Consider the following 14,539-nt stretch of genomic DNA (forward strand, 5'->3'; position numbering starts at 1 on the left):
TTTCAATTCACCTCATTGTCTCCTCCTCCATCCCATACTTCATCAGCTCATCTATGAAGGTCTTACGGAAGACAGCGTCAAAGGTCTTCCATGGGGAACATCCTCTCCTTGCCCTTCATGTACCAATCCTGTCATTTCTTCAAAGAAGATGATCAGGTTGTCAAGTGTGGCTACCCCTGATCATCTTCATCTCTTTCCATGTCACTGGAACAAATGGTCCATCACAGCCTCACAGATCAAAGGGAAGCTGACAAGCCTGTAGTTCCCCGGATCTTCCTTCTTGCTTTGCTGTAAGGCAGGAGTGATCATTGCTTTTCTCCAGAGCACAGATAATTCTCCCAGTTGTCCTGATTGTTCACAGTATATGATTTTGCCATGACATCAGTCAGCACCCCCAGCATTTTTGACTACACACTGTTAGGATCCATGAACTGGTGACATTATATCTTCCAATTCCTTCCCCCAGACTTTCCTCCCAGTGTCTAGGACCTGAGACTGAAGAAGACAGTACTTCAGCTTTTTCCATTTCCTATGTCACCAGGTCCCCTGCCCCACACATTGAGCTTGGATCTCCTGAATACTAATATTAACCAGCTTTCTGGGCCACTCCTTCCTATAGTCTCACTGTGAGACCCTTTGAAAGATTCCCAAAGAGGCTAAAGTCTGTTCATCTCAAGGCCAGGATCTTGGGACTTGTTTTTTGCCCTCTTCCTCCTCTGAGAATCTAAAGCTCTGGGAGCTCATGGTCACTGCAGCCAAGTGACCTTGCCTTTGACCTTCACATCCTGATAGAGAGAGTCCCTCTTTCCTGGTATGAGGTCCAGCACAGCATCTCTCCTCATTGTCTGCTCTGTCACTTGAGTCTGGAAGTTCTTGTCAATGCCCTTCAGGAACTTCCAGGAATGCTTATGCCCTACTGTCTTATCCCTCCAGTAGGTATCACAGTGGTTAAAATTCTCTATATGGATAAGAGCCTGTGCACATATGTCTGACTCATTCACTCATGTTTTTGTGGAATTTACCGCAAAATTGCCTTGATCTGGGAAAGCCTAACAATAGTGCCTATCTTGTTGGGCTATTTTCAACAACACTGTTGTTTTCACTGCATACATAATCCTGTGCTTGATGGTGCAGCTCCTCCAAGACCACAGATCGACAGGAAAAAAGGCCTTGCTTGTCTCCTGGCATCAAGAATGGGCACTGAAGCCTGGGACTTCAAGTGCTGCATCCACCATTGAAAGCTCCATCCACATCAAAGCTTCTGCAATGACAGAGCAACTTCAGGGGCAACTACTCCAGCCCTGGAGAAAATTACTCTGTAGTGTGTCATCACCACACCCAAAACTCTTTCTGACGGAACAAATTAATCTGAGGACCCCTTTTTTTTTGCATTCTCTTGCAGAAGCTGCTGCACAAGCTTGACTGTACTCTTGGTCTGGTGCTTGGACAGGCCTTTCCCAGGCACCAGTTAACAAGGGTTTGGCCCTGCCTCATGAGAGATCAGTTGCAAACAAGGCTACAGGCATCCTAGATCAAGAGTAGCAGCATGTCTATTAAAAAATGCTGAAGCTTTCTTAGTCCACAGCCTTGTGGCTGCCCTAACCCGTTTCTTACCTGACAGTCACCAGAGTGTTCCCATGTGTTTGGCAATGATCATGGACTTTGTCCTCTCAGAAGTTCCCAAAACAGAATTCAGTCTGATGCCCAGAGAAGAAAATAACAAATAAAAAGATTTAACAATTTTAGAGCAAAACATAGAAGTGGAAGAAAATCACACAGATTCTTATAACTAAGAGCTTTATCATGTTTTTTTGTCAAAGTAGCCACAGTAACCCTACAGTTGGGATTCCCAGGGACTCATTTTTGCATGTGTTATTTTATGTAGGGGTATATGTATTCACACATACAGTAAGCAAATAATAAAATATGAATCTGTAAACATAGAGCTCTAGACCAAGCAATATATGTTTTAGAAATACATATCATGAATTAACTTGATCTTAAACTCCTTCTGGGTAAAAGGACAGTTTTCCACAAATACTTAAATCCATTTTACATTCAGGTTCATGCCTAGTCTAGCACTGCATCTGTGATACATATGATGTGCCAGGTTTCATTGAATCTTTGAGAAGTTGTTTCTCTGTTTTCAGTGACCTCACTGATAACACTCCACATAACCTTACTCAAATATGCTTTATCCATTTATTTGCTATGTGCATCTACCTTGTCTGTGTTCTTATATTATAAAAAAAACCAAAAAACGAGGAAAATTAATTAATTTATTTCTATATAAATAGACTTATATGGAAGACTTTTTACAAGGACCTCTAGTGACAGAACAAGGGACAATGATTTTAAACTGAAAGAGGGCAGCTTTAGACTGAATACAAGTAAGATATTCTTTACTATGAGTGTGTTGAGGCACTGGCACAGGCTGCCCAGAGAAGCTATGGATGCCCCATCCCTGGAATTGCTCCTGATCATGTTGGATGGAGTTCTGAGTAACTTGTTTCAGTGAAATGTGTCCCCTGGCAGAGATTTTGAAATTGAATGATCTTTAAAGGTGCTTTTCAACCCAGACCATTTGATGATTCTGTAATTTTATGATGCTCTGGTTCTATTTCATCATCACAATCTCCTGCCTGTAGAAAAGGCAAGTTATAGTATCAATAGAGGAAGGACAAGCAATTTCTTAACTGACACTCTCATATCTGGCTTTGTGAAAGGTATTGTTCTGTCTTACTATGGGTGTTCTTATTGTGGGGGTCCCATTCCAGACTATTTCCAGCAACATTATCAACCCCCAAAGTTACTAATTTTTTCTGTTCACTTGGAGCTAAATAAAATGAACAAACTATGAAATTTGCTAAACTAGCAAGTGGAAATTTCTGTGTATTCATCCTAGTTCAGAAAACATGAGTCTGGCATGCAGTGATATTTTTAATAATGCCTGAAGTAAAACAATATCATTCATAAAAAATATTTTATCCAAATACATTAGACTTCAACTACAAATTGGATCCTTTTTTCCCCTCTCTAACCTATGTTTGAATAATACTTAGCACTGTGAAGAGAATACCAAATAATTGTCATGTTAACTGAATTCAGAGAGTAGCTTTTTCTTTTGGATCAAATCTAAGGTTATACAAAATTGTGTTTATTAAAATCTAAATCAAGGTAATACATCTAAATTGCATGTAAAGTTTAATTCTGCAGTCCACTGTGCAATCAAACTATCAAGTCAAAAACCTATTTTAATTCTGGCTGTTTGTCAGAAGTTAGGTGTTCTCTGAGACACAGCATATCTTCCAGCTGCAGTGGACTGATTTAAATAATTCAACATTTACATCATTACGACATTAATGGCAGAAACAAACTGACTTGCATGTTTATATTATTATACTGGTTTTGCACAATCTTAAATTCTAATTCACAACAGCCCAACAAGGATTAATTTTCTACACATAGGAATGTGTGCATATGTCTACTAAGCACTGCTGTGAGTTCTGTGAGCTTTTAAGCTAATTTGAAAGTTAGTTTCCATGGGAAGAATAACTATGTCTGGAGATGAAGCAGAACAAATACATCTCTCTCCTTTTGATCAGTGTTGTGCCAATCCATCCATTTAAAGAAATCCTTTAGTGTGTTGTACAATTACCTAGCTGCCCAATAGGCCCTTTTGTATTGGATTTCAAAGAATTGTATAGTGCCAGCCTTCCCTCCTTGTTAATTCTTCCTAGAACATTCCACATTGCAGAAAAATGAATGATTTCTTGCATTAATGAAGGTGCGGTACCCCTTTACAATGCCAATGCCTGTGCATCTTTGAAAAGACAGGAGACAAGTTTCAATCTGCCTTTTCAAGGTATAATTGTAAGCATTCCTCATGCCAAGGCAGATATTTCACTCCTGTAGGACAGTCTTTGAGTAGACATTTTCAGTGTGAGTGCAGCCTGAGTGGAGGAGGCTGCCAGCACAACCCGGAGCTGTGCGCGCACCGCCTGGCCGGAGGTGCTGCCTGCTGCTCTGCGAGGCACCACAAGCACAGCAGAGGGAATGGTGAAACACACCTTCAAGGAAAGATGTCTTTGGGGGAAAATGGGTTTTGAAGTCTCCTTGTCCCATCTCTCTCACTGGAGTTTCAGGGGGAGGTAAGGCACATGTGCAGTTGTCCACTGAGCTGAGGTTTCAGCATTTCGAGTGTCAGATATGCAGAACTAACACAGGGGAGGGTTTAAGTTTATCAGGACTTTAATATCAGAGACTAAATTTTGCCTTGGTCTGGAAAAGCCTGGAACAGAGTTTTTAAGAGTGCAATAGGTGGCCATATTTCAGTACAAGTAAATAAAATTCTCAGAAGTAATTTAGCAGAGCTGAGTGCATTCCTGGTGCCTTTTTACATTTTAATAACAAACAAGCTTTGTCCACATTGTAACTGAAATAAGAAGGCATCTTAAATGCAACATTCCCCATGTGGTAAATTGGAAGAATTATTTGGCTGCTTTTCACTATTGGCTTTGATTTAAAGGTCAGGTTTTCCAGGCTCTGAAGCACTGATTTTTGCTTTTACTTGAAAATATGATGAACAACATTTAGGAGTGAGAACATAATTCATAAATTTAGTCCCTACTAAGCCATAAGTGAATATCTTCATTGGTAGTAACTCTCCTCTACATACAGCTGGAGTATTTTGGATTGTATAATCAAGGAAGGTTGCCTTTTCATTTCATTTACCTGCATAAAAGCAAAAGCTGAAAGTAAAACAAATGCAAAGTGCAACATTAAAGGAATATTTTGAAGCTTTTAATTCTCAGAGATGTTTTTGTTTATCAAATACTGAATTTGAAAGCAGAGAAATGAAACACTGGGTTAAAATTATGTCACGTCTTGGAAAAATATTTCCTTACAGAATTAAAAATTACTTTCATTATTTGAATGCAGTCTCCAAGTTGAATTTATAGCTCATTAACTACTCTATCAGTTCTACTTCTGAAAGCATGAGACCCTTAAGAGTTCAATTTAATGCCATGAAAATGTACTTCTTGCCTAATGTTCACAAGGAAATACCAAACATTCTCTGTGCTTTAAATGGGTATCCTCACATGAGAATCATTAAAGATTGCCTTTGGACTGATCTTTCCCTGGATCCACTGTGGCATAGTTTCTAGGCTTCAAATCTGAAGAATGTTACTTAAATCCCTTTTTGCTAATAGGCAAAATACAGGAATTTTTCACTTTGAGCAAAAGGAATCGCAATGTATGATACGGTTTTTCAGTATCCCCGTGGTGTCTACCACATCATAGGCAATCACGGATCCCTGTGTCTGAATTAATTTGTAAAATAATTTTCACTTTGCATATTTGCATATCATTACTTTTCTCTTGTAACAAAGTACTTTGCAAATCAAAACCTGGACAGAAGGTTAATTTGTTGACCTTGGGAGGTTCTATACATTCATCTCTCTTTTGGTGAAGAAACAACCATTCAATAAACTGTAGTCAGGGAAATATTATCTAGAGCAGCTACCAGTGAAGATCTGCAGTGTTGCTTATTCCTCAAAAAAAAAAAGCACACAGAAATCATCTCTGTTTGATTACAATGAAGGAATAATTATATATATATTCTCTGTCATTTCTCATACTGATATGCAAAATGTGTGGATTTGAAAACACGTCAGAAATTCAGCCAGTCCCACGAAGTTGCACAACTGTAACTTATTTGTAATCCCAGTGGAAGAAAATATGAGCAGAGCCTCTGGTAATGTTTCTTATATATGGTGTGATTGTCTAGACTGCAAATCATAATTAAAACAAAAAATCCCCTAAGCTTCCTATAAGGAAGGGCAGGGAATAGTTTTCATATCGCACTGATATTTTATGGATATATTTACTTTATCCTGGGAAAAAAATACTTCAAGAATGAAAAGTTGAAAACAGTTCAATTCATTGAGCGAAGTATAACATTTAAAGACATTTCAAAGCATTTTGAGAACAATGCATTTTAAAAAAATCTCTGATGGAATTGCATTTTGAAAGTGGGCTAAAGCATAATCTTTGTAACTCTCTAGAATATTGCATGATTCCAGTACTAAAAATCTTCGGAGAAAAAGAAAGTTATACAAGTTAGGTGGTGGACTATAGGCCAGATTAAGTGAAATGTTTCTTATCTTCTTAAATATTAGGCATAGCTTAAAAAAAATATTCTTTCTGCAGAGGTAAGAGGTCAAAATGTTGTAATCTGTCTTCTGCATCAGCAAAGCAATGAAGAAGTCTTTGCTTCACTGTTTAATCATCTTGGACAGATATAAACATATCAATTATCAATACATAAACAGACTATTGCCTTTTTTATTTTGTCAGTTCAGGTTTTTAAAGTGGCCTCTCCTGATTGATCTTAAACACTGAATCATAGGAATATATAATAGTTTTGACTTGAAGGCATCGTTAGAGGTCCCCTGCCCTGGGCAAGTTCAAATAGATCAGGTTGTTCAGAGCCCTCTCTGACCTGACCATGAGCATTGCCAGGGATGGGACACCTACCAGCTCTCTGGGACACCTCTTTTACCACTTTATCGTCTACAGTGTAAACATATTTTTGTTTATAGCTAATCTAAATCAACACTCTTTTAGTTTCAAAAATATTGTTCCTTGTTCTATTACAACCAGCTCTGCTACAAAGTCTGTCCCCATTTTTCTTACAGGCACCCTACAAGTGCTCAAAGGCTTTAATAAGGTTTCCTCAGAGCCTTCTTTTCTCCAGGTTCAACATCCCTTGATATCCATCAGCCTTTCCTCACAGTCAGAGGGCTGGAGAGGTGCTCCAGTCCTCAGATCAACAGCATGGTCCCCTCTGGACCTGCTCAAGCAAGTCCATGTCCTTCCTGTGCTGGGGACCCCAGAGCTGATGCAGTCCTGCAGGTGGGATCTCATCAGAGCTGAGAAGAGGGACAGAATCCTCTTCCTTGCCCTGCTGCCCACACTGCTTTGGATGCAGACCAGGACACGATAGTTTTTCTGGGCTGTGGGTGCACACACACATCAGCTCTTGTCCAGCCTTTCACCCACCAGCTCCCCAAGCCCTTCTCCAGAAGGTTCTTTCTTATCTGTTCATCCCTCAGCCTGTGTTGCTATTGTGGTTGCCCTGACCCAGATGCAGGCCTTTGCACTTGGCCTTAGTGAGCTGTCGAGTACCTCAGCCTTTTCTTTGTACATTATTGCCAGGTTGCAAACCTTGCTTACCAGATGGGGTAAATGCTTTCTTCAACCTTCCTTTTCTCGTTGTCATACCTGTAGAAGCCCTACCTTTTATTCTGTGTATCTCTTTGTCTTGGCTTTCCTGACCCTGTCCTGTATAACTGGGCTGTGTGCCTGAACTCTACCCAGGTTACCTGTACATTTTTCACTCATGATGTATTTTCTGCTTTTTTATTTTTTTAAGTTTAGTCAGCAAGTCTCCTCTCATGTGTGGTAGTCTCTTGCCTTCTTTGCCCTATTTCTTTTGCCTGGGGATGTCTCATTCTTGTGCTTCATGGAATGTGTCCTTAGAGATCTGCCAGCTCTGTTCTGTTCATTGAGGGCAATTTCCCAGGACAGTTCTGCTGCCCAGAGAGCAGTTTCCCAGTGGGTCTTATTGACTAACTCCTTGAGCTCATGCAAGGGATTTTTTCTTAAAATTCAAGATCCTGACTTTTCTGGAAAGCCATCAGTTCTGATGATGTGTCAAAACTAGGGCTGAGATCTTCTGGAAACAAACAAACAAGCAAACAAGCAAACAAAACGTACCCACAAACTCTTAGACAACAATTCTGAGTAAATTTTTGTACTGAAAATAAATGTAAATTTATATAGCTCTACTTTAGAAAACAGATTTTTGAGATTAGGTACCTAAATTCCGCCAGCAATCCAGAATCTCTGGGAAAGAAAAAAATGCTGAATATACCTGGGCTGGTAGGGTAATGGGCATGTCTTACGTATTTAGGGAATGAAAGGACAGTTTCAAATTAGATGAGAAAGGCAAAAAAAGAACACTTTACACAATTGTTTTGTAGTACATTTTTTTTAGGCAGGAGTAGTATTTTTTCCATGTAAGTAAGTGGAATTCAGAGAATCATGCCATCAAAATGTCCCCAGAAGAATTTTATTTGCATGTTGCAAAATATTTTTAGATTTTTAGAAAGATGATAAAAATACTGTCTTCTTCTGACACTATTCAGTCTATGCTGACTTTGATGGAAGTCGTAACTGTGGTGTTTCACTCTGGTAAAGTGGGCCCATCTCTTTTTCTGTGAATTTAAAACTGAATCTGTGATTTCAAAAAGCACATATTTAAGGTGTGTGTAAGAAATGTGGTGGTGTTTGCAAAGGAGAGAAATCATCACCCCACCTGCAAGTCTCAGTTGTTTTGCTCACAGTATTCTGTGAAATTACTTGTTTAACACAAATTGGATTTGGTCTGCATCAAAAAGTAGATTTAGCCACTAATAGCATGGAACAATTTGTGTTTGTCCCAGCTGGATTACACAATTGGGAACTTTGATTTGACACCTTCTAACATTTATAGACTCCTAAGGAATAAAAGTGATCCATTCTGGATATACCTGATTTCAGTGCAAACAAAGCTATGATTACTTTACTGGAGAGATTGCTATTATTGTTTATGTTTCTGATTATAATCACTTCAGGCTTTTGATCTCACAAAGGCATTGAATAGGCTTGATGTAGACTTGCAGACCAAGGAGATGTTAAAGAAAAACATTTAATGAGGGTAGGAATCTGCATAAATCAAATTATGACTACGGAAAGTTTCTGAGCAGCAGTATTTTAACAGATATTTTACCTGTAGTCAGGGAAGCTTCTTCATTTCCGGGTTTTTAAAATTCTGTATCTTTCACATGAAGTTTGCTTTACATGCTGCTTAGACTAATGCCATTATACAGTTTCTGAGAGCTTTAATTCAAGGAAGAAAAGTGATGGTTGCTGAAGACATAATTCTGCTTTCACTCAATGCAACTTTCTCTTGCTTTGTGTGTGTTAGACTGAAAGAGAGACAATTTCTCAAATGAAATTTAATATTTGGATTCTACACATTATTTAAGTAAAATGAGAATATTATAAGAAAGCTGGCCAGAAACTGTGGAAATGTTTTCTGAAATTTTTAATTTGAGAATCTTCCAACTCTATGAATTTTTTCATATCATTTTCATACTCTTCCGTATATAGTTTCCAAAGGAAATTAGATATTTATATGAACCTCTTTAGCTTCTCCAGGTGATGTTTTTAGGAAACTTGTTCATTGTGAATAAACTCTTTTTTCTTTCTTCATTTGAAGTATGGAAAATTGCATAGTTCTGATGCACTTATAAATACAGTGATAGCACCATTTTTATTTTTTTTTAAATTTGATTAAACCAGATTTCTAACACCTTTTTTCAAGAACCTAAAATCAGAATTTATATCACATATGACCTACTAATACATAACTCACTGTATATTAGTGCTTGTCTGGGTATCACTCTTTCCAAGCTGATTCTCTTTAGTGCACAGTCCTACGTTTCTACCTGTACCCTTGTCATCTTGTTTCATGTCCCCCTGTGTTTTTAACATCTTAATTCCTGTACAGGAGGTCAGGTTATCTCTCTTACAGTTCCCACACAGCAAGTCCTCTGCTGCCAGCTCCAGTGCTGTCCACCAGGAAGGCTGGACAGCACTTTAACTCCTTGTGTGCATTTTAACTCGCCACACGGCATTGCCTTTTTGTGAGGGAGGTGGGCCATGCTGCAGGAAAGGAGTGCTCACCTAATGTGTGAGCAGTGGATGCATGGTTGCTGCCTCTCCAGTATCCCAGGAAATAGCACATCTAGGGCCAGACTGCTCCTAGATGAAAACAGGAGGTGCAGAGGTAGACTCACCACCCAAAGGGAGTCCGTGATAAAGTAGGAGATGAAGCAGAAGCCAAGCCCAGGAAGAACAGTCATCCACATAGCGTGGTCTAAAACCCCATGTAAATTCATTTTAATCCCAACACACAGACATATGCTTTCCAGGCTTCTTTTTGAAGTCAAAGTTCTATTCAACGGGAATATTTACGGCCAAAATCAAATTCATGTGGTAGAGAACACGTGCATTCCTTGTGCCAGATCTTCTATATACTTCCATGCACTTCTTTCCCATTCCATTTGTTGTCTCTTCTGACATGGTTTGCTGCAGGTATAAAGATTAGATCATGAAATCAGATTGAAATTCAGCGGTGTAATGAGTATCCTGCGGTCTCATTTGTGCCACCTCACTGAGGAGAAGTGCAGGAAACTTCAGCCAACTGAATGCAAAATAAAGGATCCAGTCATTGTTCTCCCAGAGCAGCTGCCCTAAGCTAACACTGACTTTTACATACCTGCTGCTTCTGATATTTCTCTGCAGTTGCTGCAGGACTAAATATTTTTTTTTTAATCTTCTGGCTTAAAATATGAGACATGAAGATTTTCTGATTTCACTCTACTGGATGACTTATCCCATAAAATATTCCAACTTAGCTCATTTGAAACGCTAAGTTGTAATTTTTAAGTGAGAAAACTGCTGTGGTGTAGAAGGATTAAAGGATTCCTGTTCTAAATTAAAGCCCACTATTTTGTAATTTTGACATTGAGAACAGAAATGTTTCACCCAGAATACTCCTGAGGAATAGATTTTTATTTTTTTTTATGAAGGGGTAGGGTTCAAGTACTTGCATTTCATGTACTGTTACTATTTATTTCTGCTGTTGGGCTGCTTTTTGCAAGTACTGACCTTAGCACTGAGGAGAAATATAAAGTGGTTCTCTCGAGCTCCTAGAGAATCAGCATGCCCAAAATGAAAATGTTTTCTTTGAGTGTAGTGAGGAGCAGAGAAATTTGTTTGTTTGCATATGAGGTCCTGTGTAACATCAGTAGGGTGGGTTGACATATTCAAACTAAAATCAAAACCACTGGCAACATAAATGTTCCCACTTTCATAAAATTAACTACAAGTTGAATTTTTCTTACTCACTGAGAGAAATGAGTCTTCAGTTAACTTTAAAATGTTGGTCTCCCTCAAATTCAGACTGTCAGTGTGGTTCTTGTTTTTGTTATGAAATCCCACAGAGCTGACAGTTTGAATGACCTTCTGTCATGCAGTATGTGGGAATTGATATGAAAACCTAGTAGATGATGGGCCTCAGCACAATCAATGTGTTTTCCTAAAACAGTGTTTACCAATTTATCTCTTATGGCTCCAGAAATTCCTGACCTTGAAACCTGCCCAAAACAAACTTGAGTGATCTGTTGACTCTTATTTTTTTGACCTTTGTCCCTGAAGACAGTTGAAATGAAGTTACAATGTTCCCACATGTCTGTTTTTTTAATCTTTTTGAATTTCAGACTTATCAACGAGTCTTTGAGGGACCAGTTGCTAGTTACCATCCAGAAGACTTTCACATACACCAGAACCCAGGCACAGCACCTCTTCATTATCCTCATGGAGTGCATGAAGAAGAAGGAGCTGGTATGTTGAGTTCAATGCATTATTTTGATCAAATCTTTAGTTTGCCTGTTGGAAGATATGACAAATCTGATCTCTGTTATCCAGACTCTAAAGTGGTATCATGCTGACTTTTGTTTGCTTTACTCAATATTTTTGCATTTAAAGTGATTAATACAACAGATCTGTTCCCTTTTGTAAATTCCTCTACATTTCCTTTGACAGCATAGAACCCAGCTACCAGGATACAGATATCACTATTTTTCAGTCCTTCTCAGGCATATTATGACTAAAACTCTACTTCATGCAACTACAGAAAGCAGAAGAAGGCATAATTATGCATCTGTACCTGGGAATGTATTTTAAAGATGCTGTAGAGTTGCAGATGCATCAGAGGGCTATTAACTCTCTATGGAGACACACGACATGAAAGGAAAGCAGCTTGTCTCTGAAGCTCGTGCTCTGCAGTGGCAAGGCTATCCCTTGAACACACGCTTGTATTCTCTTGAAGAGCACAAGATCTTTCAATGGTTTCTTGGAGATCAATGAGCCTGCTTTTGCAGAAATATTTTTGAAGAAAAAGCACCTTGAAAAAATTTCCAATTCATTTCTGGAGGCTTTTATTAGTCACAAACTGACTAGACAGACATATATTCATATTCGATTTTATAACTTAATCTTTCTTCTAAGGTTTGGGTTTGATTAACATCACAGCTTCTGGGAACTCCAGGTTGATGATAGTGCCCTAAAATGAATTTTCTGTAACATTTCTGATCAGTGATTAACAGAGTGAATTTTTTAGGGTAGCAGCATTAATTATTTGTGGCCATTTCAGTAGTAGTAGTAATAGTAATAGGAGTAGTAGGAGTAGTAGGAGTAGTAGTAGTAGTAGTAATAAAAATAATAATAATAATAGAACCTAATTGTAAACCACTGTTTTGAATATAGACATAAAAAACATACATAGAAGATAAAAGAAAGTAAAGAGGAAGAGATGGAGGAAGGGAGAGAGGAGCACAGATGGCAGGAATGAAGAGGGAATGATGGATAGAAAGCAGAGGCAGACATTGAATTATCGAGACTAGAAAAACGCAATTCTTGATTATTCCAAACATCAAAATCCAGAACAGGTTTTCAGGCTTTGAACAAACCCTGCTACAGAAAAACAACTGTGAAGATTTTGTCTGCAGTATTCGCTTTAAGATTTTTATTCCAAGCAAGGTTGTGGATTTGTTACAAGTTTCTTTGCAGATATGCAACATCTGTCGCCACTGACACTCTGTACCTACCAATCTTGTGAAGAGCTATTAGCCAGGAGATAATGTGCCCAAAATTAAGTATTCTGAATTTGAATTTGTAACACTAGCCTAACCATATGTAAAGATCAATCATTAGAACAGTTGTTTCTGTCTAGTACCTAAGCTGTACTCAGCTAATTCTAACACTGGTATGCTAGAAAGGTTTTATGTCAGGGGTGTGGCTGCTAGGCTAATGGCATCCTGTGAAGCTCACAACCTCCTATATGTATGTAAAAGAAAGGTGCTGAAAAAGAAAAGCTCATGGTGCTGAAGGCACCAGAGGAAACCAGGTGGTTTCCAGCATACCCATAACCAGAGGAAATGGATGTCCTTGAGGGTTGTGAAGTACTCCAAGAGTGCTCACACCAAGAGTGAGTGGTGACTTCACTGCTCCTACAAAGCCAGACGCTTCATATTGCCACATCTGTCCCAGCTTTTGTCCTTGCTCAAGCTTGACCCTCTGATTTGGTTGTACTTAGGGCAAAACACTGCTTGTTGAACTAACCATCATCAGTCTGATCAACCTGTCAAAAAATAGAAGGAAGATGCAACAGATTGTCTTAGAGAGCTCAGCAGCTGCTAAATTGATCGTGGCTATTTTCTCTATGCTCATGGTCAGTGTGCCTGCCTATCTGATTTTGTGGCTGCTGGATTGATAGAGAACAAAGTAGACAGTGCAGGAGAGGCTTGTCTTAGTTCTGTGTGCCACTAAATAATTGAGAGCAAACAGGGTACAGGCAGGAAGATGCTTGTAAAGTACATCAATACAGCTGACTCACAGATGAGGAGAACAAAAATAAAACACAAGTAACAAGTGCAGGGAACAAAAAGCTTTCTTGGAAATAATTGTTCTTTCTCTATGTGCTTAAAATGCATGAAAATACTGGTATCAGTTATATAAGTCTAATGCAAGTGTTGTAGCCAGGGAAGAAGCATAATCATAGCAAAAACTACCTCTTTTCTCAAATCATGAAATTTTTCAAGTTCTGACATATTGGATTTCACTCTTAAATAATGGTCTCTGAATTGTATGCCCAGGAAGCATCATCATCATCATCATCATCATCATCATCATCATCATCATCATCATCACTATTATTATTATTATTATTATTATTATTATTATTATTATTATTATCATCATCATCATCATCATCTTCATCATCATCATCAGTAGTAGTAGTAGTAATATTCCATTTACTTGATTAAGTTTAAAGTTTTCATTGAATAAAATCTGAAGTACACAAGATGAATAAAAAAGTGAGGCCCTAGAAGAGTGATCTAGGTGTGTTAGATTTGCAGGACAGAGACATTTTCATTTCTCAGTTCAATGAATAATTTTTATGAAATTACATACTTACCTGAGCTGACATCACAATCATCAGAGTTATGTTCAGAAATGTATTTGGACCAAGGTGCTTAATGAGGGCTATGGAATAAGAATATTTTTAAAATTAAATAGACTACACATGTCTGTGTACATATAGCTGGAGATTACAAGGGTAGGATAGTATTTTACAGATTATTTATGGATTATTTATTCTGGATTATTTATTCTCTATTGTAACACTTTCATAGAATGCTTTAAAAAGTTTATTCCAAGATCTATTTTATGCTAAAATAGGAGCATGGGGACTAACCAAAGCTATTTAGTCAGGAAGCAGGCTAGGAGACTTCACTTTCAGGCCATCCCTAAAATACACATTGTGCTGGGTAATAGCTCAGAAGTCTGTTTTCAGCTTTCAAAG

The 14,539-nt window shown here is 38.3% G+C and overlaps 1 protein-coding gene across 5 annotated transcripts in view; it reads left to right on the plus strand.

Moving 5' to 3' along the window:
- Positions 1-14,539, plus strand: part of TRPM3 (transient receptor potential cation channel subfamily M member 3) — a 305,059-nt gene that overhangs the window by 203,619 nt on the left and 86,901 nt on the right. For all 5 annotated transcript variants that reach the window (XM_086867037.1, XM_086867036.1, XM_023944693.2 and 2 more), the window contains one exon: positions 11,394-11,517. In XM_086867037.1, the coding sequence (XP_086723163.1) occupies positions 11,394-11,517 (124 nt within the window). The remainder of the gene's footprint in view (positions 1-11,393; positions 11,518-14,539) is intronic.

Source organism: Cyanistes caeruleus, chromosome Z (assembly GCF_971803275.1).
Source record: "Cyanistes caeruleus chromosome Z, bCyaCae1.hap1.1, whole genome shotgun sequence".
In the NCBI taxonomy this organism is placed as follows: Eukaryota; Metazoa; Chordata; class Aves; order Passeriformes; family Paridae; genus Cyanistes; species Cyanistes caeruleus.